Source organism: Girardinichthys multiradiatus, chromosome 13 (genome assembly GCF_021462225.1).
Source record: "Girardinichthys multiradiatus isolate DD_20200921_A chromosome 13, DD_fGirMul_XY1, whole genome shotgun sequence".
Classification (NCBI taxonomy): domain Eukaryota; kingdom Metazoa; phylum Chordata; class Actinopteri; order Cyprinodontiformes; family Goodeidae; genus Girardinichthys; species Girardinichthys multiradiatus.
In genome coordinates, this window is record NC_061806.1 from 21,636,390 (window position 1) to 21,656,799 (window position 20,410).

Genomic DNA, 20,410 nt, shown 5'->3' on the forward strand with positions numbered 1-20,410 from the left:
ATATCATAATTTGGAAACCCTGACTGCAATGTGCATGACAAAATGTGTAAAAATATTATATAAGTTTCAATCACATAAACATTTGTTTCTGTATATTGACATTACTTATTCTGATGAATCCATTTTTTGTTATAAATTTTTTTTCAGATGTTCAACCAAAAAAAACTAATGTGTGACATTGGAAAATTGACTCAGTTTGGACAGATGAAGAGTAAAACTTACTACTTAGTATGTCATGAGAAGAAATCCTAAATTTAAAAGAAAGTGGAATGAGTGTAAGCTGATGAGAGGGAAACGTTTTTACAAACTATGTACAAAAGCTGATGTTTAGATCACATTACTAATTGAATGTGAGCAAAAACCAAGAAAGTCTGAAGCTTTTTCAAGAATGATCTTGCCTGGTAAATCAGCATTTTTATCAACACAAAATTATTATTATTTTTTTTACATCAAGAGCTGAGGAAGCATAGAAGGCTACATGTATGTTTAAATGTAGCCGCAGCAGGGTTCTCAGTGTGTGACTTAGCATGTATTACGAAAGATTGATAAAGTGTATCAATGTGGTGAGAAAAAGACCAGCGAGGAAAAAGCAGCCATTATTCTTCGTTGATACCTGCCTCAGCCTCTATACATCCCAGCTGTGCCCATAACAACCGAGCAGTCCCCAGGGAATAAGTGCTAAATGCCTCTGACCTCTGAAAACGGGACGCACACATGTTACAGTCATACACACCGTTTGCTGCCAGAATCCAGAAAATGATCAGTCATAAACATATACACACATACAAGTAGAGCCAAAAACATGTTGTCAATATGTGTTTATGATAAGGACATTCAAGAATATGATGAAAACTTGTCTCCACATGCACATGTCCATTCAAATGAAGCAGGTGACAGCTCTTTGTTTTGTTTTTTTATGGCAAAGAACTAAATGAGCTTTAATGTAATTACAGGAGCAGAGAAGACACTCTTTGCTTATTGCTCTGTACTATGTCATGCAGGAACATGCAGAGAGTTTTTGTCCAATCTCTAATGACCGCGGCACACCCATCCCACGGTAATCCGCTCATTTCTGTCCACTTACAGGATAAGAGGCAGCCAGAGAGGTAAATGTGGCATCTACCTGGGTGCGTGCGTGCGTGCGTGCGTGCGTGCGTGCGTGCGTGCGTGCGTATCTGCAAAAGAACATATACGGTGCTTGCCTAAAATATTTGCACCTGTTTAACTTGCCAAGACTTTGTCTTATTACAACCAAACAATTTTCTGAGATTTTATGTGCTAAATCAAGACAAAGTAGTGAACAGTGGTGAAGTGGAAGGACCAAGATGCAGGTTTTTCATATTTTTAAAAAAGGAAAATCTGAAGGTGTGCTATGTATTTGTATCACCCTAGCCCAGGGGTCTGCAACCTGCGGCTCCAGGGCCAAAAATTGGCTCTTTGGACCTTTCACAATGGCTCTTAGGGTGTATTCACACCAAGAAAGTCCTTTGGTCCACTTGTTTGGTCCGGACCAAAAGCGAACTTTACTTTTTTCATTTGGTGCAGTTTGTTTTCACATTGTACTTTTTGCAAGTGAACTATTACTTGTAAACAAAGCCACGTGGGTGATGGGGGCGGGACAGAGTACGGACTCGGAAATTTAGGAAAACATCTGTAGACGTGCTGCGTGCAGCTCCTCTGTTCTGCATATTTATGCCGTTGTTACAGCTGCAATATTATTGTGAGAGTCAAGAGCAGCTCATTCAATAAAGATTTTGAGACGTTCCATTTATAATTTTGGAACCCCGTCGGAGAATACATGCTGAACGCTGACGTTCTCTACGTACCTTGTCCCACAACAAGCCAGTAGTGTTGCTAAGCAACACACAGTTTATCAGGTATGATTACCTTACAACACACACCTTTGCTACCGGCTACGGTGCCTTTTTATGTCCAAAGAGAGGCACACTTTTTGTAGTTGGTTCGGATCGGGGCCGGTTTGTATTCAGACCATAAGCGAACCGCACCAGTGTCCGTTTGGAAGCGGACCGAGACCACCTCAAAAAGTGGGTCTCGGTCCGGTTGTTTGGTCTGGACCAGGGTTCGCTTGAGTGTATTCACACCTGCACAGAAGGTTCGGACCGAGGGGGAAATAAACTCTGGTCTGTTTAATGCGGACCAAACGTGGCAAGTGTGAATACACCCTTAATAACTTTGGCTAACTTTAACAGATGCAGGTTTTGGCAGTTTTCCATTGAATAGCTGCTTTCAGTTTCCACAATGACACCAAAAGTTAAATTTTTTGATCTATTGTTCATGTCATTGTGTTGGAAACTATTTGCCTTTTTCTTCTTTTTTTTCACCTTTCCTCAAATAATATCCAATTGAAGAAATTGTGTCCATTCTCTGTTTGCAAAAGTTTACAAAATGTTTTTTTATTATTTTAAAACTCAAAAATAGAAATAAAATAGTGGCTCTTCAAAAAACTTACAACAAATTCCCCATAGTAGATATTTCTAAAAAAAGAAAATGATTTGTCGGCTTTGTTTTCAAAAGATCGTGTAACATTCTGGCTTTAAATGTGTTTTTTTATTTAGCAGGACTGACAGCAAAAATGGCTCTTTGAATTGAAAAGGTTGCAGACACCTGCCCTAGCCCTTTACATCTTTCTATCAGTTCTAAGCAGCTTTCCTGTTTCTGCAGAAAAAAAGACACTGTAAAGCATGATTCTGCCCCCAACATGTTTTATTTGATTTTATTTTATTTAGGGGTATTGGAGAAAAGGTTTGCTGAGTATAAATGCATGCCACACGTTCCAGATTTTTACTTTAAATGTTTGAAAACAATCATATTTTTTCTTCCTCTTATAGTGTCCATATAATGGCTGGACTTGATTCAATTATTAGGTAACGTGTGAAGGCAATTTGTTCCACAAGATTATAGGTAAGGGTGCCAGAGTAATTTTACATGTAAAAACAGTTTGACAACTACGTATCATCTCCATGCCACTTTACAAGTATGTGCGACTTTGTGTTTGTCTGTCAAATAAAACACCAGTAAAACACATTGTAGTTTATGGTTGCAACAAGAAAAAATGTGACATTTTTTACTGCTTTGAATACTTTTGCTTTGGACTGTGGATTAGCAGCAGTGACAGGAGTAGAACATTGTGGATCAGTGGTAGTATAGAAAACTGGAAAGTCAGTAACAAAACAACAGCTAACAAGTGCAAATTTGTATTGAAAGGGGTTGAACAGGGAACAGTAATAAAAGGGTAAGCCGTCTCTTCACCTCATACAGAAACACAGCAGAGCAGTGATGGAAATTCTACAACCGGACATTTCTCTGGAGGTTGGTAACCATAGGCACACAAACACACAATCATCTGCCTGCTGAGAAGGAACTTCGAACATTACCAATGAAGACAAAATCTTATAAATGCCACAATAGTCACACAACATTCAGGAGAATAAGAGTGACATTTTTTCCAAGCAACTTGCAGTCAAAGAGGCTGCAACAGCAGATAAGCATTTGGAGTGTTAATTGTCAGTGCAAATGGTTTGGCTGGGGATCAATGGCCACTTTATAGATGCACAAGCAGAAGCAAGGAGACAGATAGGCGTAACATCGCACTGAAAGTGGCAGCAGTCATGTTTTTCTTTCTTTTTGGTTCACAGAATAAGAAGTTGGATATTTTTCTTCATACCCCGGCTTTGCTGAAGTAGCATCAGTTATTTCACCTTCATTTTTGTTCTGCTATAGCATATTTTCTCTCTTATAGCGACCATTCTACGCTTCTCCCAGAGCTCTACATCCATCCTACCAAACTGTTTGTATCTCCTGGGTGATTTCCCAGTGATTGTCCCTCTGAGTACTCTGGTACAGGCAGAGAGTAACTATTTGTTTAATGCTAATCACAGCCAGATGCCTGATTTGCCACCTTCTGGAGTCATTATGCATCACAATCACTGTAGACTTTTTAAAAACCAAATATGAAGTAGAATACAGACATTTTTTATCAAGGTATCTAAAGGTAAAAACACAATAGGCAGATTATGCTATGACATTTATTTACTTGCTAATTTCCACATTTGACTTCTTTAAAGATTTGAATTCTGTGTGTCACTTGATTGTAATTCTGTCGTGAAGCAACATCTTTGGTTTTGTTGTGGTCTTGTGTTTTCGACCTTTCATTTAGTTTGGGTTTTGTCTAAGTTCCTTTAGTGGTTTCTTTTCTATTACTTGTTATGGTTTTCTTATGACTATTATTATATTCGTTGTTATTCTAGCTCCGTTGTCTTTCTTGTAGTTTCTAGTTTAGTTTCCCATTTAGTATATCTGTGTTTATTTATGTTTTAGTATTTGTTCACCTGCACTCTTTGTTTACTAGTTTATTTTCTCTGTTCCTCCTCATCCTGGTTCCCTTTCTGTGGTTTAGGTTTTGTTTATTTTTGGTCAGAGTTTCTTTTGGGTTCTTTGTTAATTATTAGGTTTTGGTGTTTCTTCTATTCCCTCTAGTTTCTCAGTTTACTTTAGTTAATGATTATTCTAGGTTCTTATGTCTCTTTTGGTTTATTATCTTCGTCCATAGTTTTACTTAGTTCTGTTTCCTTGAGCTTTGTTATTTATAGTTTTGTTTTTGTAGTCAGGGTCTTTTGGTTATGTTCTTATCTAGCTTCCCTCATGTTTCGTTTTGTTTTATAGCCTTGTCACCTTAGCAACTATTCACATTCCCTCAGTTCTCTACTACCTGGTCCACACCTGAATTCCATCTCATCTGAATACCTGCCTCTCATTCTCATTGGTCCATACTCCACTTCCCTCAGTTCATAAGCTCTCTGTTTTTGTTTGTTCCTCGCTGGTTCCTTCCGTTCGAATCCCAGTTCATATCTCCGTTCACCTACCTTCGTCTATGTACTTTGCCTACTATGTTCCTGCAGTACCAGCTTCGTAAGTTTTTGGATTTCTTATATCTGCAGTGATTTTGCTACATTATTGCTACGTTTGGAAAACCTTTGGATTATTCTTTAAATAAAGTAAACATGCTGCTGCCGAGCTCTTGTCTGTGCTTTGGTCACTCTAAACCACAGAACGTGACAAATTCAAGTGAATTCACTCCAAAATGTGCAAAGTTCTATTGTGACACTGTGTACATTTAAAGCTACTAGTCAAGGATGCATTTTCTTTTCAGGGATAGTTCAATGAGAATGAACACATCTGGGTTATGAAGAACAAAGTTCAACTTAAGGATTTCCCAAAAAGCTACGTTTTTAAAAGGTGCCCTGGATATAACCCATAATATTTCAAAGTTGTGCCGAAGGTGTCACTAGAACCATTATTTGGAAAATTCTTACTGTTAGATATTGACACCAGTGACCCCCTTAATATTAATTGGCATAAGATGGCTTAAGGAATTACTGTAGCAACTTTTCCAGATTGTAACATATATTCTGAAGCATTTAGTCTATCAAGCTTTTTCCCTGAGGAATACAACTCAGACCAAGAAGATTCTGATGAGGATCTGACAGTTGAGAGCTCCAGCTGCGATTGGTCCAAATCTATTTATTTATATTTCATTCTGATCCCCTGACCCCCAAGCGATGACGGATAACCCACAGTGGATAGCAAAACTGAAGCACAAGGTGAGTAGGACCATGATCATCCTATGATCACTACAGGTGCATATCTGTTTATATTCCTTCTATCTATTCACCCACTGCCCTCCACGTATCTGAGATTATGTTGTAGGGGTAAAAGGTCCACTAGGAAAACCCAGACATCCATCTCCTCAGGGATAATCTCCAGCTCATTCTGTGAGAATCCCAAATCAGAAGGGATGTACAGTCATATTCAATAAATTAGAATGTGTTCCATTGAGGCTCATTTGTCAGATTAAAAGTACCCTTTGAACATACTAAATATATTGAACATACCTTTCATTAAGCCTACATTTCTGCATTAAAATTGTTCTGATGCAATAATGTAATCTTAAATGTTGTGTTTTTATTAGCTGTAAGTGGAAAATCATCATAATTAACAGAAATAAATGCTTGAAAACATCAGTCTGTGTGGAATTGATCTATATATTGTGTTTCGCTTAGAAATAAGGTTACTGAAATTAAATAACTTTTCAATGATATCCAATTTATTGTATATGACAGCATATAGTCCCTCCAGCAAGTTCTAGGTCTGCCCCAAGGTGTCCTGCCAGTGGGACCTGTGTGGGATTCCAAGCTTTGTACACATGTATCCTTTCAATGCAGATGAGCAGCTTAAATTCCTATTTGAAGTTTTCCATCTGTGTAAGCACTTTATGATAAACCAGCAGAAGAGCAGTGCAGCTGGTGTTGGAGAATGTCCACACTGGATGAAAAACCCTGTGGGAATAAATTGTCTCATTCTTACTCTTCATCACTCGTGTTGACTGGAATGATGCTGATGATAGAGGCTGTACAGCAGGTACAGGCATGATGGTGCTAAGAGGAAGCCTTGGGTTCATTGTAAGTCTGTGAGGTTTGGGACACTGAAGTTGGAACTGAAGCAGCTGTATGTGGGCCATGTTTGTCATGTGTGTCATGTCTTTTAAGGAATCTGGAGGACTTTTGTTCAGCTGTAGTTTATAACATATATGGTCCGGATTCTTTAAAAGCAGTAAAATCACAATTTGCATTCCCCCAAACCCTGCTGAATTACAAGCTGAATCAAATCACATGCCAACTTCCTGAGGCGATGCAACAGCTCTGCAGGTTCTGGCAGGAAATATTGTTGGAAATTAAGAATGGATAAACCAGATGATGTGGTTGTCATAACTGGGTCAAGCTGATGCTGTATACCTCAGATAATGAAATTTCTCTACTTCTGTTGTCTCCACAAGCATTTAATTTATGTCAAGTTATTTTGAAATTCATATGATGTTATCAGTAATGGCTCAATTGCTTTGCTGCAGCTATATAGAACCATACAAATAAACCACCCAACTGATTGTGGAAATGTATTGAAACAAAGGGGAAAAGCACAGTCCTATCTTCTTGCATTGGAAATTGAACACTGACTTTTGATTAATAAAACACCAAAAGGAGGGATCACCATACAGTACAGCAACTAGATCACAACTGGAAAAAGGATGGATAATAGTAAGGCGCTTGGCTGTGAGTTAAATAAAAGTAAGTCAAAAATCTTTGGTGGAGAAGCAGATCAGCAGCAGGAAAACATCAGAAAGATTCAAATATGTAACAATGACACCTTCAGCAGCAGCATCCTTCTTATTCTATTTTAGCAGAATGCTTCAGAGTAATTGCCTTAATGTTCAACAATGTTGGTGTGGGATGATTCAGTTCATCTTCAGTTTACCAACTGCTGAGATATTCACAAAAGTGTCTCCACCTACACATCCACTCAAAAGAATATCTCCCATTCTTTTCCAAGCTCCAGTGTGCACAAATGCACATTTCGACTGCTTTGCAAGCAACAAATAGCAGCATGTTATTATGGTTTTGGATGAAATGTACTTGTAATCTTTATTGTGAGTTCTTTTCCAGGCCCTGAGGGACATACTGCAGATAGTGTCAAACTGACTTTAAATGAGCCAGATCATTAAATACAATGAATCTCAGTCAAGCACTGTGTACACTATTCTCAGCTTGACCTCTTTTTAATACATTTTAGCCATCAAAACACCATTAATTTTCAAAAAATAAAGGTTATTGGCTGTTATGATAGAGTAAACGTTGTGTTTTAGAGAGGTTTTGGTTTATCACAACTTCCTTTATTAGGCAGGGGATAGATTAAAACACTTATACAGTGTAGCAGGATGTGAATGAGCAGTGAGTCCGTTTCTACTGGAGCTTAACAGAAATTCACGCAAAACTGCTTAAATAACCACAATATCCTGGCTTTAGGCATTGCTCCAGGGATGCCACTTAAGAACAGTCATGACCATATGTGTGAGTGTATGTACTGCATGTCTGTGTGTTTCAGTTATGTGAAGTATTATATGTCTGGGTGTGTGTCACAGTATCTGTTGTAAAGCCATCTTCGGGGCATATTAGAGACTTTTATCACGAGGGCTCACAATCTTGGTTGTCTCACACAAGCCCTTCAGGCCACTGGCGGCCCTGACTCAGACAAAGGTCAGTAATTGCTGCTCAGATTTTCTAACTTTATTACTGCATAAAGCAAGATTCTTAGTTGTGCGAAAAAGAGTGAGTAAATACTGGATTCACTTAAAAGGAGTGGTTTGCATGAGACTATTCTACATTTTCTACATTTTGATATTACAACTACAAACTTCAATTTATTTTACTCGGATTTTTTGTGACAGACCCAAACAATGTGGCTCACAATACAGATGGGGAAAGAAAATTATCAGTTGTTTTCACGGTGCATTTTTCTATTAAGCCAAATTTACTCTTGTACTTCTAATTAAAATCCAGTGCAACCAATTGCCTGCAGAAGTCACCTAATTAGAAAATAGAGCTTACCTGTGTGTAATTCAATCCCACTATAGGTACGGCTGTTCTGTGAAGGCCTTAGAGGTTTGTTGGAGAACATTAGTGAACAAACAGCATCATAAAGGCCAAGGCACACAGTAGACAGGTCAGACATAAAGTTGTGGATATTTTTATAGCAGGCTTAACTTATGAACCTACATTCCACGCTTCAAACAATTCACGCAGCATTATTCAGTCCATCATCAAAAAATGGAAAGAGTAAGGAACAGTGGCAAACCTTTTTTATTGTCTTATACAAAATACTATGAATTGTGGGAAACTAATGCTGCACATCCTCTTACAAACACCACCTATAAAGACATACAGTGCTGGCAATATCATGTTGTGGCATATTTCAAAACCCAGTAAACATGGCTGTTTACCTAAGGTGACAGGCTATGCAAATAGGATGTTAATCATTGCAGTAGCCACGAGTCCCATTGTAACAAGAGGAGCTGCAGCGACCCACAGCTTTGGTGGGATAATTTGTTGCAAGGACAACTATTAGACTTACACAGCACAAACTATTCTTTGCAATTTGCATTAAGCCATGTGGAGGAGCAGCAAACATGATGGTGGCAACATAATGCTGTGGGGATGGTTCTTTTTAGCAAAACAGGGAAGCCTGTCAGAATTTATGGGTATTATAGATGGAGTTAAATACAAGTAGTCTTCAAAGAAAACCTGGTAGAGGTAGCAAAAGGCAGTCAGAGGTACAATGTAATGGTTCAGTTCAAACCTCGTTCATGTGTTAGCAAGGCCCAAGTCAAGGTCAGATCTAAATCCAACTGGACTTGAGAAGAAATTACCGATTCAATTTGTTTTCTATTCAGCCTGAGCAAGCTTGATCTATTCCGCAAATAATAATGGCAAAAACTTTACTCTCTGCATATGCAAAGCTGGTAGAGACATAACCCAAAAGACTTGCGGCTTCAATGGCTGTGAAAAGTTGTTCTACAAAGAATTGACACAATAGAGGTGAATCCAAATGCATGCCTTGTTATTCAGGTTTTAACTTTATTTTTACAGATTTTTAATTTCTTTACTTTGTCTATATTTGCATAAATTTGTGTTGGTCTGTCCCATCAAATCCCAACAAAACACTGAAGCATGTGGTTGTAAAGTGATAAAATACGACAAAGTTCAAGGAATATGAATACTTTTGCAAAGCACTGTACCATCATGAGCTTACAAAGTTTTATCTCTGATTAAACACATAAGATCTCACAAGCTTTTGCAGATACTTCATTGCATGGACCAAATCTTTTTTTTTTCTAACAGCCATTAAACTCTTTAGCCCCAGAGAAACAATGCAAATGGTATTACATTATGACCCAATAAGAATTAGGAGGTTGGTCATTTCCTCTTTCCTGCGCTAAGGATGACATAACCCTATTTTGGGATTTCCATCTAATAGCCCCACACATCTCTCTCTTACTGCTCTCTCTCTACTCTCTGATACTCCCCTGAGATTCTGTTCATTCTATGAGAAAGGCTGCTCCACATTGATCCCCACTATCTGTGTCGGGTCAGCAGATACAGCCACGCTCAGCACTTTCTGTATGCCTTGAGAAAACCCTAACTGTCACATGCTGCTGTCTCCTACTATTCCGGAACATTTAAACTCCCCTGAGAGTGGTGGCGGGCGATCTTTGATGATCCTTCTGGGTCACGACGCAGCACTAAGAAGATGTCAGATATGTAGATAATATGTGGCATGCGATATCAAACCTTGGCATACACGATGCTGCTTCGTTTGAGCACGTCAGATTATTTAATGTGAAAAGACAGAGGTGAGTTGAATTGATTGAATCACTGAGTTCAACCAAAGGTTGCTTTGCGATGCGCTTTCTGGAGAAGTAAAGGGCTTTGCCACACTTTGCCACGACAATTTCTTCACAGCAACATGAGGCCCGCCAACTCTGAACTGGCTTGCTTTGACTTGAGACCTATGCTTAGCAGCACAGTGACCTCCATTATGGTAATGCCTTTTCACTAAAAACCTAACTTCTTCTGACAAAATGACAGAAAGCCTTATATACACTCAGAGGGGTGTTCAGCCTCCTGTGAACAAGTGTACTGTACAATGGTTTCACGATTGCCAACATGTGCACAAACATGACATGTCGCATCTAGTCCTTTGAGGAGGAGCAGAGTGGGCAGCTTATATCTGCCCGCAGTATCTATGAACATAGGTCACCATCATCAAAAGTCTCAGGGGGTCCATCATATCCAGGCCAATACTATAAATAAATACATGCCATAAATGCATCTGGTGCAGCACACAGGGACGGGAAATGCTTTTTCAGCCAGTAGAACCAGTGTCTTAGCAGTTTTATTGATTTGCCCGTAAAAACGCATGAGCTCACTCTTCTTTGACAAGTTAGAACTTCAAGAACACGAGAGCTAAAAAGAACAACCCATTTAAAGAACTGTAATTGAACAAGCAATCCCTTCTACAGAATGAAAAATGCTCTTGTTAAAGTGCTCGCAGGAGTGAAATTGTGAGGAGATTATACAGATTTTCTTGTTTTCTAAGATGAAATTATAATCATCACAAACAAAGAAAGCGAAAGGTAATTGGATGGCTGTGAAAGCCCCTTTTTTATTCAAATTTCATAAAGTTCCTCAAATGAGGGGGAAATCAAATATTTACATTGTGATGATTGTTCTTAATTGTTAAATCCAAAGTTTATTCATTACAGTAGAAAATGGATTTTACTGCAGTTACACATTGTTTACTTTAATATTGGAAAATGGAGGAAAGAATGTCACACTAAACAGATCATAACACTGGGATTTTTTCGTTCTCCTTTTATAATCAAACAAACCTCTTTGAGTGTTTGCTTTTACTTTGATTTGGCTTTTAGCTCATTTGTTTGAATAAATGGAATGAATTTCTTTTATCAAAAGCCTCATAAAGACAATTAGACATTTATTGTCCCTTTATCAAATCCATCTCAACATTTTTAAACTGACTTTGTGCCTTAGTTTCACAGCAGGCTCCCATTATAATAAATGTAACTATAGTCACTGAGCTTCACAATCTGCAAAGTCCATTTAATAATTAAAGCTGAAATCTTAATGTTCATGAGGGGAAACGTTAGCATGATAGGACTTTCTAGCTGAATACAAGATGTCGCTCACATTTCAGTAAGTAGTTTGCTAAAGTATTCTTACGCCTTAAACTTTTCCATATTTTATCATTTTATGTATCTTATTGGGATTTTATTTCATGGGCCAACAGAAAGAAATGCTTAACTGTGAATTTTAAGGGAAAGGATACATGGTTTTCAAGATATTTTACAAATAAAAATCTAGAAGTATATGTTGTGGAGTCACATTTGCTGCAGTTACAGCTGCAAGCCTTTTGGTGCATGTATGCACTAGATTTGCACATCTAGAGACTGAAACAGAGACTGAAAATTTTTGCACATGCTTATTTGCAAAATACCCTAAGATCAGCCAGATTGGATACAATGGAGAGCAATTTTTCAGTCTTTTCTGACATTCTAAGTCGGATTGAGGTCTGCAGTTTGCATGAACCATGTACTAAAAAGCGTATTTGGGACTCATCTGAGGAGAACACCTAGTATATTAGCTGTATTTTGCTTATGGTAAATTATAAACAGTACTTATTGTGCTTTTCTTTGGCTATTCAATTGCTTTCTTCTAGCCACTCTTCCATGAGCAAAAATTTGTAGAGTACATGAGTAATAGTTGCTCTGTAGACATATTCTCACACCTGAGCTGTAATCCTCTGCAGCTCCTCCAGAGGCATTTTGGCTGCTTCTCTACTTAATGCTCTCCAGATGGATATGTCTTGCAAAGTTTACTGTTCTGCCATATTCCACCGATTTTTAAATGATGGATTGAACAGGTCTCTAACAAATGTGCAAAACGTGATATTGTTTTATAACCTGCTTTAAACATATCCACAACTTTATCCCTGACCTGTCTGCTGTGTTCCTTGGTCTTTTTGGTGCTGTTTGTGCAATAAAAAACCTCTGATTCCTGATTAAATTACACATCGATGGACTGTACTTCTAAAAGCAATTGGTTCCACTGGATTTTATTTAGAGGAGTCAGAATTAAGGCAACTATATACATTAGCATGCCACACTTTAGATTTTAAATAGCAAAATATGAAAATTATTTTTCAGTTTCCATCTACTTCTCTATCACTTTGTGTTGTTCTGTTGCAAAAGATCTAAATAAACTACAGTGACGTTTGCAGTTGAACATAACATGTGAAAGGTTTAAGGTGTATGATTCCTTTTGCAATGCACTTTATCTATTTCCTTATAAGGTGATGTTACCCCACTGACAGAGCAAAATGAAAGGCCTATCACTCATTCCATAAGCTGGTGAACTAACCAAGCACACGCTGAACACCCAAAGTCTTTCTTCTATCTTCTTCCAGTGGTTCCCCTCCCTCCCAAAGCTTTGATCCTCTAAGCCCACAGAGCTTCAGTATCAGTCCTTGGTTACACTAAAACCCAAGCTCACACATCTAGAGTTGCAACAGAGGACCAACATGTGCCTCACTGTTAAGCCTCTCAGATGATATAATCCTTCTTGCTTCTTTTTTCACCTCAAAACACTCTGGTTTTAAACCAAAGATGCATTATCGGCTGTGCCTTGAGTCTAAAATGCCTAAATTACTGAAACATCTGAGTGACGTGGCAGTCTGATCACAATAGTTCCACACTATCTCCAAGATCCTTATCTACAGCCCATTTTCCTCTTCAGTACTTTCAGCCTCCTCCTAGCTCTAACTAACTAACTTCTGCTCTCAGACCTTTCACCACTGAACAACCCCAGAGTGCCTCTCCATCAGCATCACCAGCACCACCACCCAGTTCCACAAAACTAGGGGAAATGGACTGGGTCTGCTCAGTCTACCAATGGCTCCACTGACAGGGGATAAAGGGATAAAAAGTCTCTGCTCAGGGACTGATTACTTACATCTGCCAAGCTAAATCCCAGTGCCTGCACCATAGACATTTATACATGTACAAACATCACATGGGCACACACTTGGCCTGCCGCTAGCAGCAACAAATGCACTCATGCATGTATTGGTTTCTGACATAAGCAGGTGGTATGCAGAAAATTATGTGTGTGTGTGTGTGTGTGTGTGTGTGTGTGTGTGTGTGTGTGTGTGTGTGTGTATGTGTGTGTGTGTGTAAGTTGGCTCAGGACATTAATGTATAAATCAAAGATTATTAAGAAGTAAATGTATAATGAAACCAGGGATGGAAAACTGCTAAAGTCATGGCAATATACACGTCGGTGACATCATTCATAATAAAATACATTACATAGCACTCCGCCTGTGCCATGGAAATGTCCTCTCTTACCTTTAAGCGCCATGTAACCTCATTATTGTTGATGCAAATTTACATTTATAGTATTCAGTAGCCTCTAATCAACTTTAAATATTATGCTGTCACTGGTCAATTGTTCTTCAATATATTTTCTATAGTGAAGTAAAGACTATATTTTGAAAAGATCTTTCACTAAAAAGTATCACTGAAAGGAATACATTGATGGTTTTAGTGCCTATGATGTTTTTTACTTTAAAGTTGTTCAAAAACATGATCAGCGTTTGGATTTCCAGCAGCCATCAACACTAAATTAATGTTTAGATGCAAATGTATCTTTGCCATGAAGCAGTTTTCACCCTTTCACCATAACATTATCAAATAAGAGTAGAGTCTCATGAGTTATCACTGATTGGCAGTATTGGAACAGTGGTATTCCCAACAAGTGGATGTGAGGATGGCCCACTGCCCTCTTGCTTCCAGCTCATCTTTCTCACCAGGGGATTGGAGGAGGAAAATTATAACTCAAATAAAGACATATTAATCCCTTGGTTTCTGAGCATGTTGCCACTGAGGACTTACTCAACAGAGCTTTGTGTGCCTGTGTCACACAAACACACCTGTCCACATACAAACACAAAGGCATGTTTGCCAGAAAAAGCCAAAGCTCTCACTTCTAATTTATTGATTAAACAGGTTATATCTATATTTGATATGTCACCTAATACAAACTTAAGACAATACTTTGATGAGCTTAGGTAGTATGTTTCTCCTCGAATAAGGACGGTTTTGTTAATTTTGACAAACACAGTAAGCACTGAAAGTCTTAAAAATGGCCTGTAGAGAATACAAATTAGGATCCCTGAGAATAACTCTTGAGTATGAAGAAGGAAAGAGAAACCAACTGATTAACTGACTTCCATCGTGAAAATCAGGTAATGAATGGTGGCTCGCCGGTCAGAAACTTGAAAATTTTATATTTTGTTGATCCGTAAACACACCACAGGACTAGGTCGCAATGAAAGCAAAACTCTTTGGTATATGAACACTTCTAATAAGTGAAAAAGACGGTTATCTATTTTCAGTATCAGTGAGGGGTTTAATGTGAAACCATAGAGATGTAAGAAGGTATTGAGGGCACTTTGTTTTCTACTGTTGTCCTGTCCTTGTTTGGTGATGCTGTTGCCTGTGGTTCATTCAGGCTGTGAGCTAAACTTATCAGTAAATAAAGTGCACTGAATGGAGTGCAGCAAAGTTGCTTTGTTTCATACTTTTTGAGTTTTTAACAACTGTCAAGGAACGTCCTTCATATGGAAATTTTGTAAGGAATACACATGAAGTTTTACTAATGCTAACTATGGTAATTTCTAATATAAGATGCAAAAGCCAGTCTAAAATGTCAAAGCTGTTTTCATTTATACTTTTATATTATTCATTTAATGCATTTTAAAGGTGTATAATAAAATGGCATCCTGCAGAAACATTTAGATAGAGGAAGAAAGTTCAACAATAATGAGGGAAAACTGGGGAAAAAATAGTAAGGAACAAGTACAAGTGGAGTGAGGACCTGGTGGAAGGAGCTTAAGAATAATTTAGAGAAACATACATTAAAAGAATTGAAGAGCATCAATAATAGCTATGAAAACTGACAACACCAAAACATTTGAGTTGCCAAACACACTGTCTGAATGACAAAATGTATCACTTCTGATTTATTTTGTATAAACTCCAATACATCATACAAACTTATGTTTTGAGAGTTGACATTTTGAGGAATTAAGAAATGTATGACACATAAAGTTTATTTTAAAATGTAATTACAAAACCGAAAACAATTCATCTGAATTCGAGGGGGCTTGCTCACAGCGGCTTTTAAGCAGGAAACGCCACTGTGCATTGCTTAAATGCAACAAGATTTCACTCCGTTTAAAGGGGGACACATCTTGAATCCAATTACCGCCATCTTCAGGCGTGATAAGAAGAAGGTCTTTAATCTCCAGGAAGATGCACTGATTCGTGACTGAAAAAGCGGCGGATAAAGTGACGTTTGCAAAAACAAAATAGAGTGCAGCGTTTAAATGAAAGCCAGTTAAGTGAATAACATCCTAAGATTGTGGCAACTGTAAAGAAATGTTAACACGAGAGCATATGACTTAAGAGTGGCAGAGTGATGCAGTGGCTGATTGTGGCTTCGAGATCAGCGATGGCATAATAACCTTATACTGTACTGTCATTCACTTTGGTGCAATGGGAACATAGTCACCAAAACCAAAGATGCACAGATACTAAACACAACAAGAAGCAGCAGAAGCTGCTCTTTGGACACACAGCGTTGCGGGGAAGTGCGCTCACACACGCAGGGGCGACACGCACACACACGCATGTTTACCTCAGTGTCATAGATTTTGGTGATGAGTGAAAACGGGTACTTCCTGGACTCCCGTATGTGCTGGATGGCCAGCTGAACCGCTGGTTCGATCCCCTGGCTGATGCTGCTCATCAGGGCCGACTCGTTCATTGGCATCAGCACCATTATAGGCAAGTTTTCTCCGTCCCTGGTGAACCAGCTGTTGTCCTGTCCGTGTTTGGTGCGGTCGTTGCACACCTTTGCCACACCGGGGTGAAATAGCAAAACGGATAGGAGCAGGCATCCCGCTGGGAGGAACACCTCCCAGCCGCTGCAGTCCCTCCGGGCTGGAGCCATGCTGCCGTGCGGGGTGACCAGAATAAAATCCCACCGTGGACTTCACTGCCCGGGCATCGCAAATTCGGGATGCTCAGATGCCCACCTCTGAATGAAAATTTTGAATTGAAAGCAGAACAGGCGCAGCAGTGACCCTGCAGTATAAGCAAACTGAGACAACACTTCTGTTTCGTACCAACACCTCCGTAAGAATATTCCAAGGGCTGAGTGGCGTTGCAGAAGGAGATTTACAGCCTCTCCGTGTCCGTCATCTAAACGATTTCCTGTAATTTAACACAGCTCCTCACCTTGAATCTGAAGCACTTATCACAAGATGTTCTAAACAAATCCCGCGAAACACGGAGAAAAACAACCCTATGGATGTAAATGGAAATTAATTACTCTTGCAGACAGTTCTTTCCTCCGGAGTAAATTCCCAGGCAAATGTGTGCATCACTGCCAAACGCAGATTCAGTGTGGAAAAACTGTAAAATAATTCGAGGTAAGACAGTAATGCGACAAAAACGGACGAACAGAGCTGAAGTCAAAAGGTTGATTGCACAATTCCCAAAAAAAGGGAGGTCGGGAGAGTCTGTCCTGACAGCCTGCGGGACTGGGATGCTCATCTCCGATAGTGCGTCAGAGAAGCGCTGCCGCTGCTGCTCACCGTGCGCGCAAGAGGGAGCACTGAATGTGGAGGAGGAGAGAAAACGAGGGAAGGGGGGTTGGGGTATATGGTGGAAAAGGCTGCATTGGCTTTATGCGGGGCAGACTCAACGGCCTGACAGCTAAAGGGTGATTTACTGTGCTTTTATGTTACAGCAAATAGACGCGGTTCAAAAACACGGTGCAGGCTGGGTAAATGTATATGAAGCGTTATACGTACATGTGATCAGCATGTCATTTAGTCACATAAAAGAGAAAGCTGTATTTTTAGTTCCACATTAGAAATGCTGATCCTCGGGATGAGATTGTTCCCATGCACAGGCAGCTGGGATTTGAGTCCCTGTGCAGCTCTGTAACACCTGCCGAGATTTTGTTTTCACTGTTATAAACGTTAATATCTACCCTGGTGGAAAAAAAAGTGAACTGAGTCAATGAGATACTAACGCACTTTTGCTGTCAGACAAAACCTTACTATACTTCAAGTATGTTTTAAGAGTTTACAGATATGTATACCTTAGGGTCATTGGGTCAATTAATGTATACTAAAATTGTTATTATGAAAGTGCTACACCCCTGCATATAGAGGTCCAACATCCGATAAGACTCAGTACTAAAGATAGATTCTGACAATATTGGGCATCCATAAAAGAGGTTAAAATCACCATTTCACCTGGTCTAACATCTACCCAACCCTAAAACACAAAATATTTGGGAAACACTGAATTTTAAGCCGGCTGCACGGTGGCGCAGTTGGTAGCACTGTTGCCTTGCAGCAAGAAGGTCCTGGGTTTGATTCCCAGCCAGGGGTCTTTCTGCATGGAGTTTGCATGTTCTCCCTGTGCATGCGTGGGTTCTCACCGGGTACTCTGGCATCCTCCCACAGTCCAAAGACATGCCTGTTAGGTTAATTGGTAACTCTAAATTGCCCTTAGGTGTATGAATGAGTGTGTGCATGGTTGTTTGTGTGTTGCCCTGCGATGGACTGGCGACCTGTCCAGGGTGTACCCCGCCTCTCGCCCATAGACTGCTGGAGATAGGCACCAGCTCCCCCACGACCCACTATGGAATAAGCGGTAGAAAATGACTGACTGACTGAATTTTAAGCCCTGTGTTAACGTTTCAGAACCATAGACAGTGAAGAGGCATTAGCTCTGTCCATGGTGCTGAACTATCCACGCTATTTTATTGCTGTAACTGATGAACATTCTATCTGTGCAAATTAGCTTTTAGCTGTATTTCCCTAGGGCAATGCAATAACAGATCTCTTTTCTTAAGCTGCACAGAAAAAAATGGCTATCTTTTTAGATGGCTTTCAATAAATATGTCAGTGTTTTATTTAACCTCTGGGGGAAAAAAAAGAATAATAACATGCTCGGGATGTGGAAAATAATTTTAAAAATAGTCCAGCTTGAATAAGTGAGTGAATTGTTTGCATAATTATCTATAAATACCTTATTGTATTTATTTTATTATATTTGTAAGACAAACTTTCATTATAGTAAGGAGACGTTGTAAAAATTATTAATTTCAACCATATATTTTAATCTATACAGTCCTAGAATAGAATTATAACGCCTCGTTAAACATTCAGCTCTTTATATTGAGAAATGTTTACATATTGATTTCTATTCTTGTTTTGGCAGAGGCAACTGTGGCTCAGTAGGAAGAGTAGTTGTCTTGCAATCAGAAGGTTGTGGGTTCGATTCCAGCTTTCTCCTGCCATATGTTGATGTGCCCCTGGGCAAGGCACTTAACCTCAAGTTGCCTACCAATCTGCATATCGGTGTATGAATGTGTGAGTGCAATTGGGTGAATGTGGCACTAGTGTATGACTGGAAAAGTGCTATATAAGTTCAGTCCATTTACCATTTTCTTATCTAATAGAAAATGATTTAATTGGACCTAAACAACAAAAAATGCCCTTCTTTTAGTAATTAAACAAAAGAGATAAACAAAGGGAAAATCTTACAGTTGAGGAAAAACAAGTGATACCCGTTAGCGGAAATACCTTCAGTGAGATGCTTCTTGTAGCCATCTGTCATCAGTCTGAGGAAAGTGTGCCCCACTTCCTATTTTCAGCTGTGAGATGTTTGAGGGTTGTTTTTGTGTTTGTTTTGTTTTGTTTTTTTTAACATGGACAGCCCATTTTAAGTCATAGCATCGCAATGACATCAAGATTTGGACTTTGACCAGACCCAAGGGTTCTAGTCATTTCTAGTTGATTTTTCTGGTATGTTTTGCGTCACTGTCAAGTTATAGGGTCCAGTTCTGCTTCAGCTTTAATACTTTTTTTTTAAACATATAGTCTCACATTTTCCTCAAGTAACTTCTGATACATGGTGGAATTCGTGGTGGACTGCATGGTGGTGAGCGGGCCATGTCCAGCTGCAGCAATGCATTCTTGGTGGTCACAGTGGTGTTCACTTTCACTTCAACAGTCAGGAAAACAAACAATAAGGTTTTCTAATGTGACTATACTTAATTTTTTACTAAACATTGAAGCACTATGCAGATTGTGCTGGTACGAACCATGTGTTTTACTCCATGAGATCCAACATCCACTAAGATTCACCAAAACATATCGTAATAAGGTTTAGCCACTATGAGGTTTTCACATGTAAAAAATTATTAATCCTCACAACTAGTTTTTATCAACTAAAGTATCTTCACCCTGTAACCGGTGGGTTGCCGGTTTGAACCCCTGCTCTGTCTGTCTCAGTCGTTGTGTCCTTGGGCAAGACACTTTACCCACCTTGCCTGCTGATGGTAGCGCCGATTGTATGGCAGCCTCACTTGTATCATCCTGCCCCGGGGCAGCTTTGGTTACAATGTACCCTACCACTGTCAGTGTGTAAATGTGTGAATTAATGGGTGGTTGAGTGATTGTAGTGTAAAGCACTTTGGGGTCATCTAACTTGATAAATAGCTATGCAAGTGCAGGCCATTTACTATTCATAAAAATAATAAATACTTCAAAAACACTTAGCCCTGAGCAGTATGTTCCTGTTTTACAGCCAAGTACACTGATTACATGCTTACAGTCACTTGTACTGTCTATGGTGTTAAACTATCAATGATTTTCTATTGCCACAGCTTTGCTAAACATGTTCCTGCTGCTGCTAAAATGTGCAGAGTAGCTTTCACCTGTATTTTCTTGGGGAGGTGTTAATGTAGTATTCATTATGGCCATATGCAAAAGTTTCTTTTTTCTCCTGCTATTTTGTCCTGCTTTTCTCCTTCTTGCATTATATTTCAGTGTTTTATGT

At 39.1% G+C, this 20,410-nt stretch overlaps 1 protein-coding gene across 1 annotated transcript in view; it reads right to left on the reverse strand.

The window, feature by feature from the left end:
• gabbr2 (gamma-aminobutyric acid (GABA) B receptor, 2) overlaps window positions 1-17,128 on the reverse strand; it is a 292,021-nt gene extending 274,893 nt beyond the window's left edge. The window contains exon 1 of the mRNA XM_047384121.1: window positions 16,185-17,128. Within this exon, the coding sequence (XP_047240077.1) occupies window positions 16,185-16,499 (315 nt within the window). The 5' untranslated portion in view covers window positions 16,500-17,128. The remainder of the gene's footprint in view (window positions 1-16,184) is intronic.
• Between the last annotated feature and the right edge of the window lie 3,282 nt (window positions 17,129-20,410).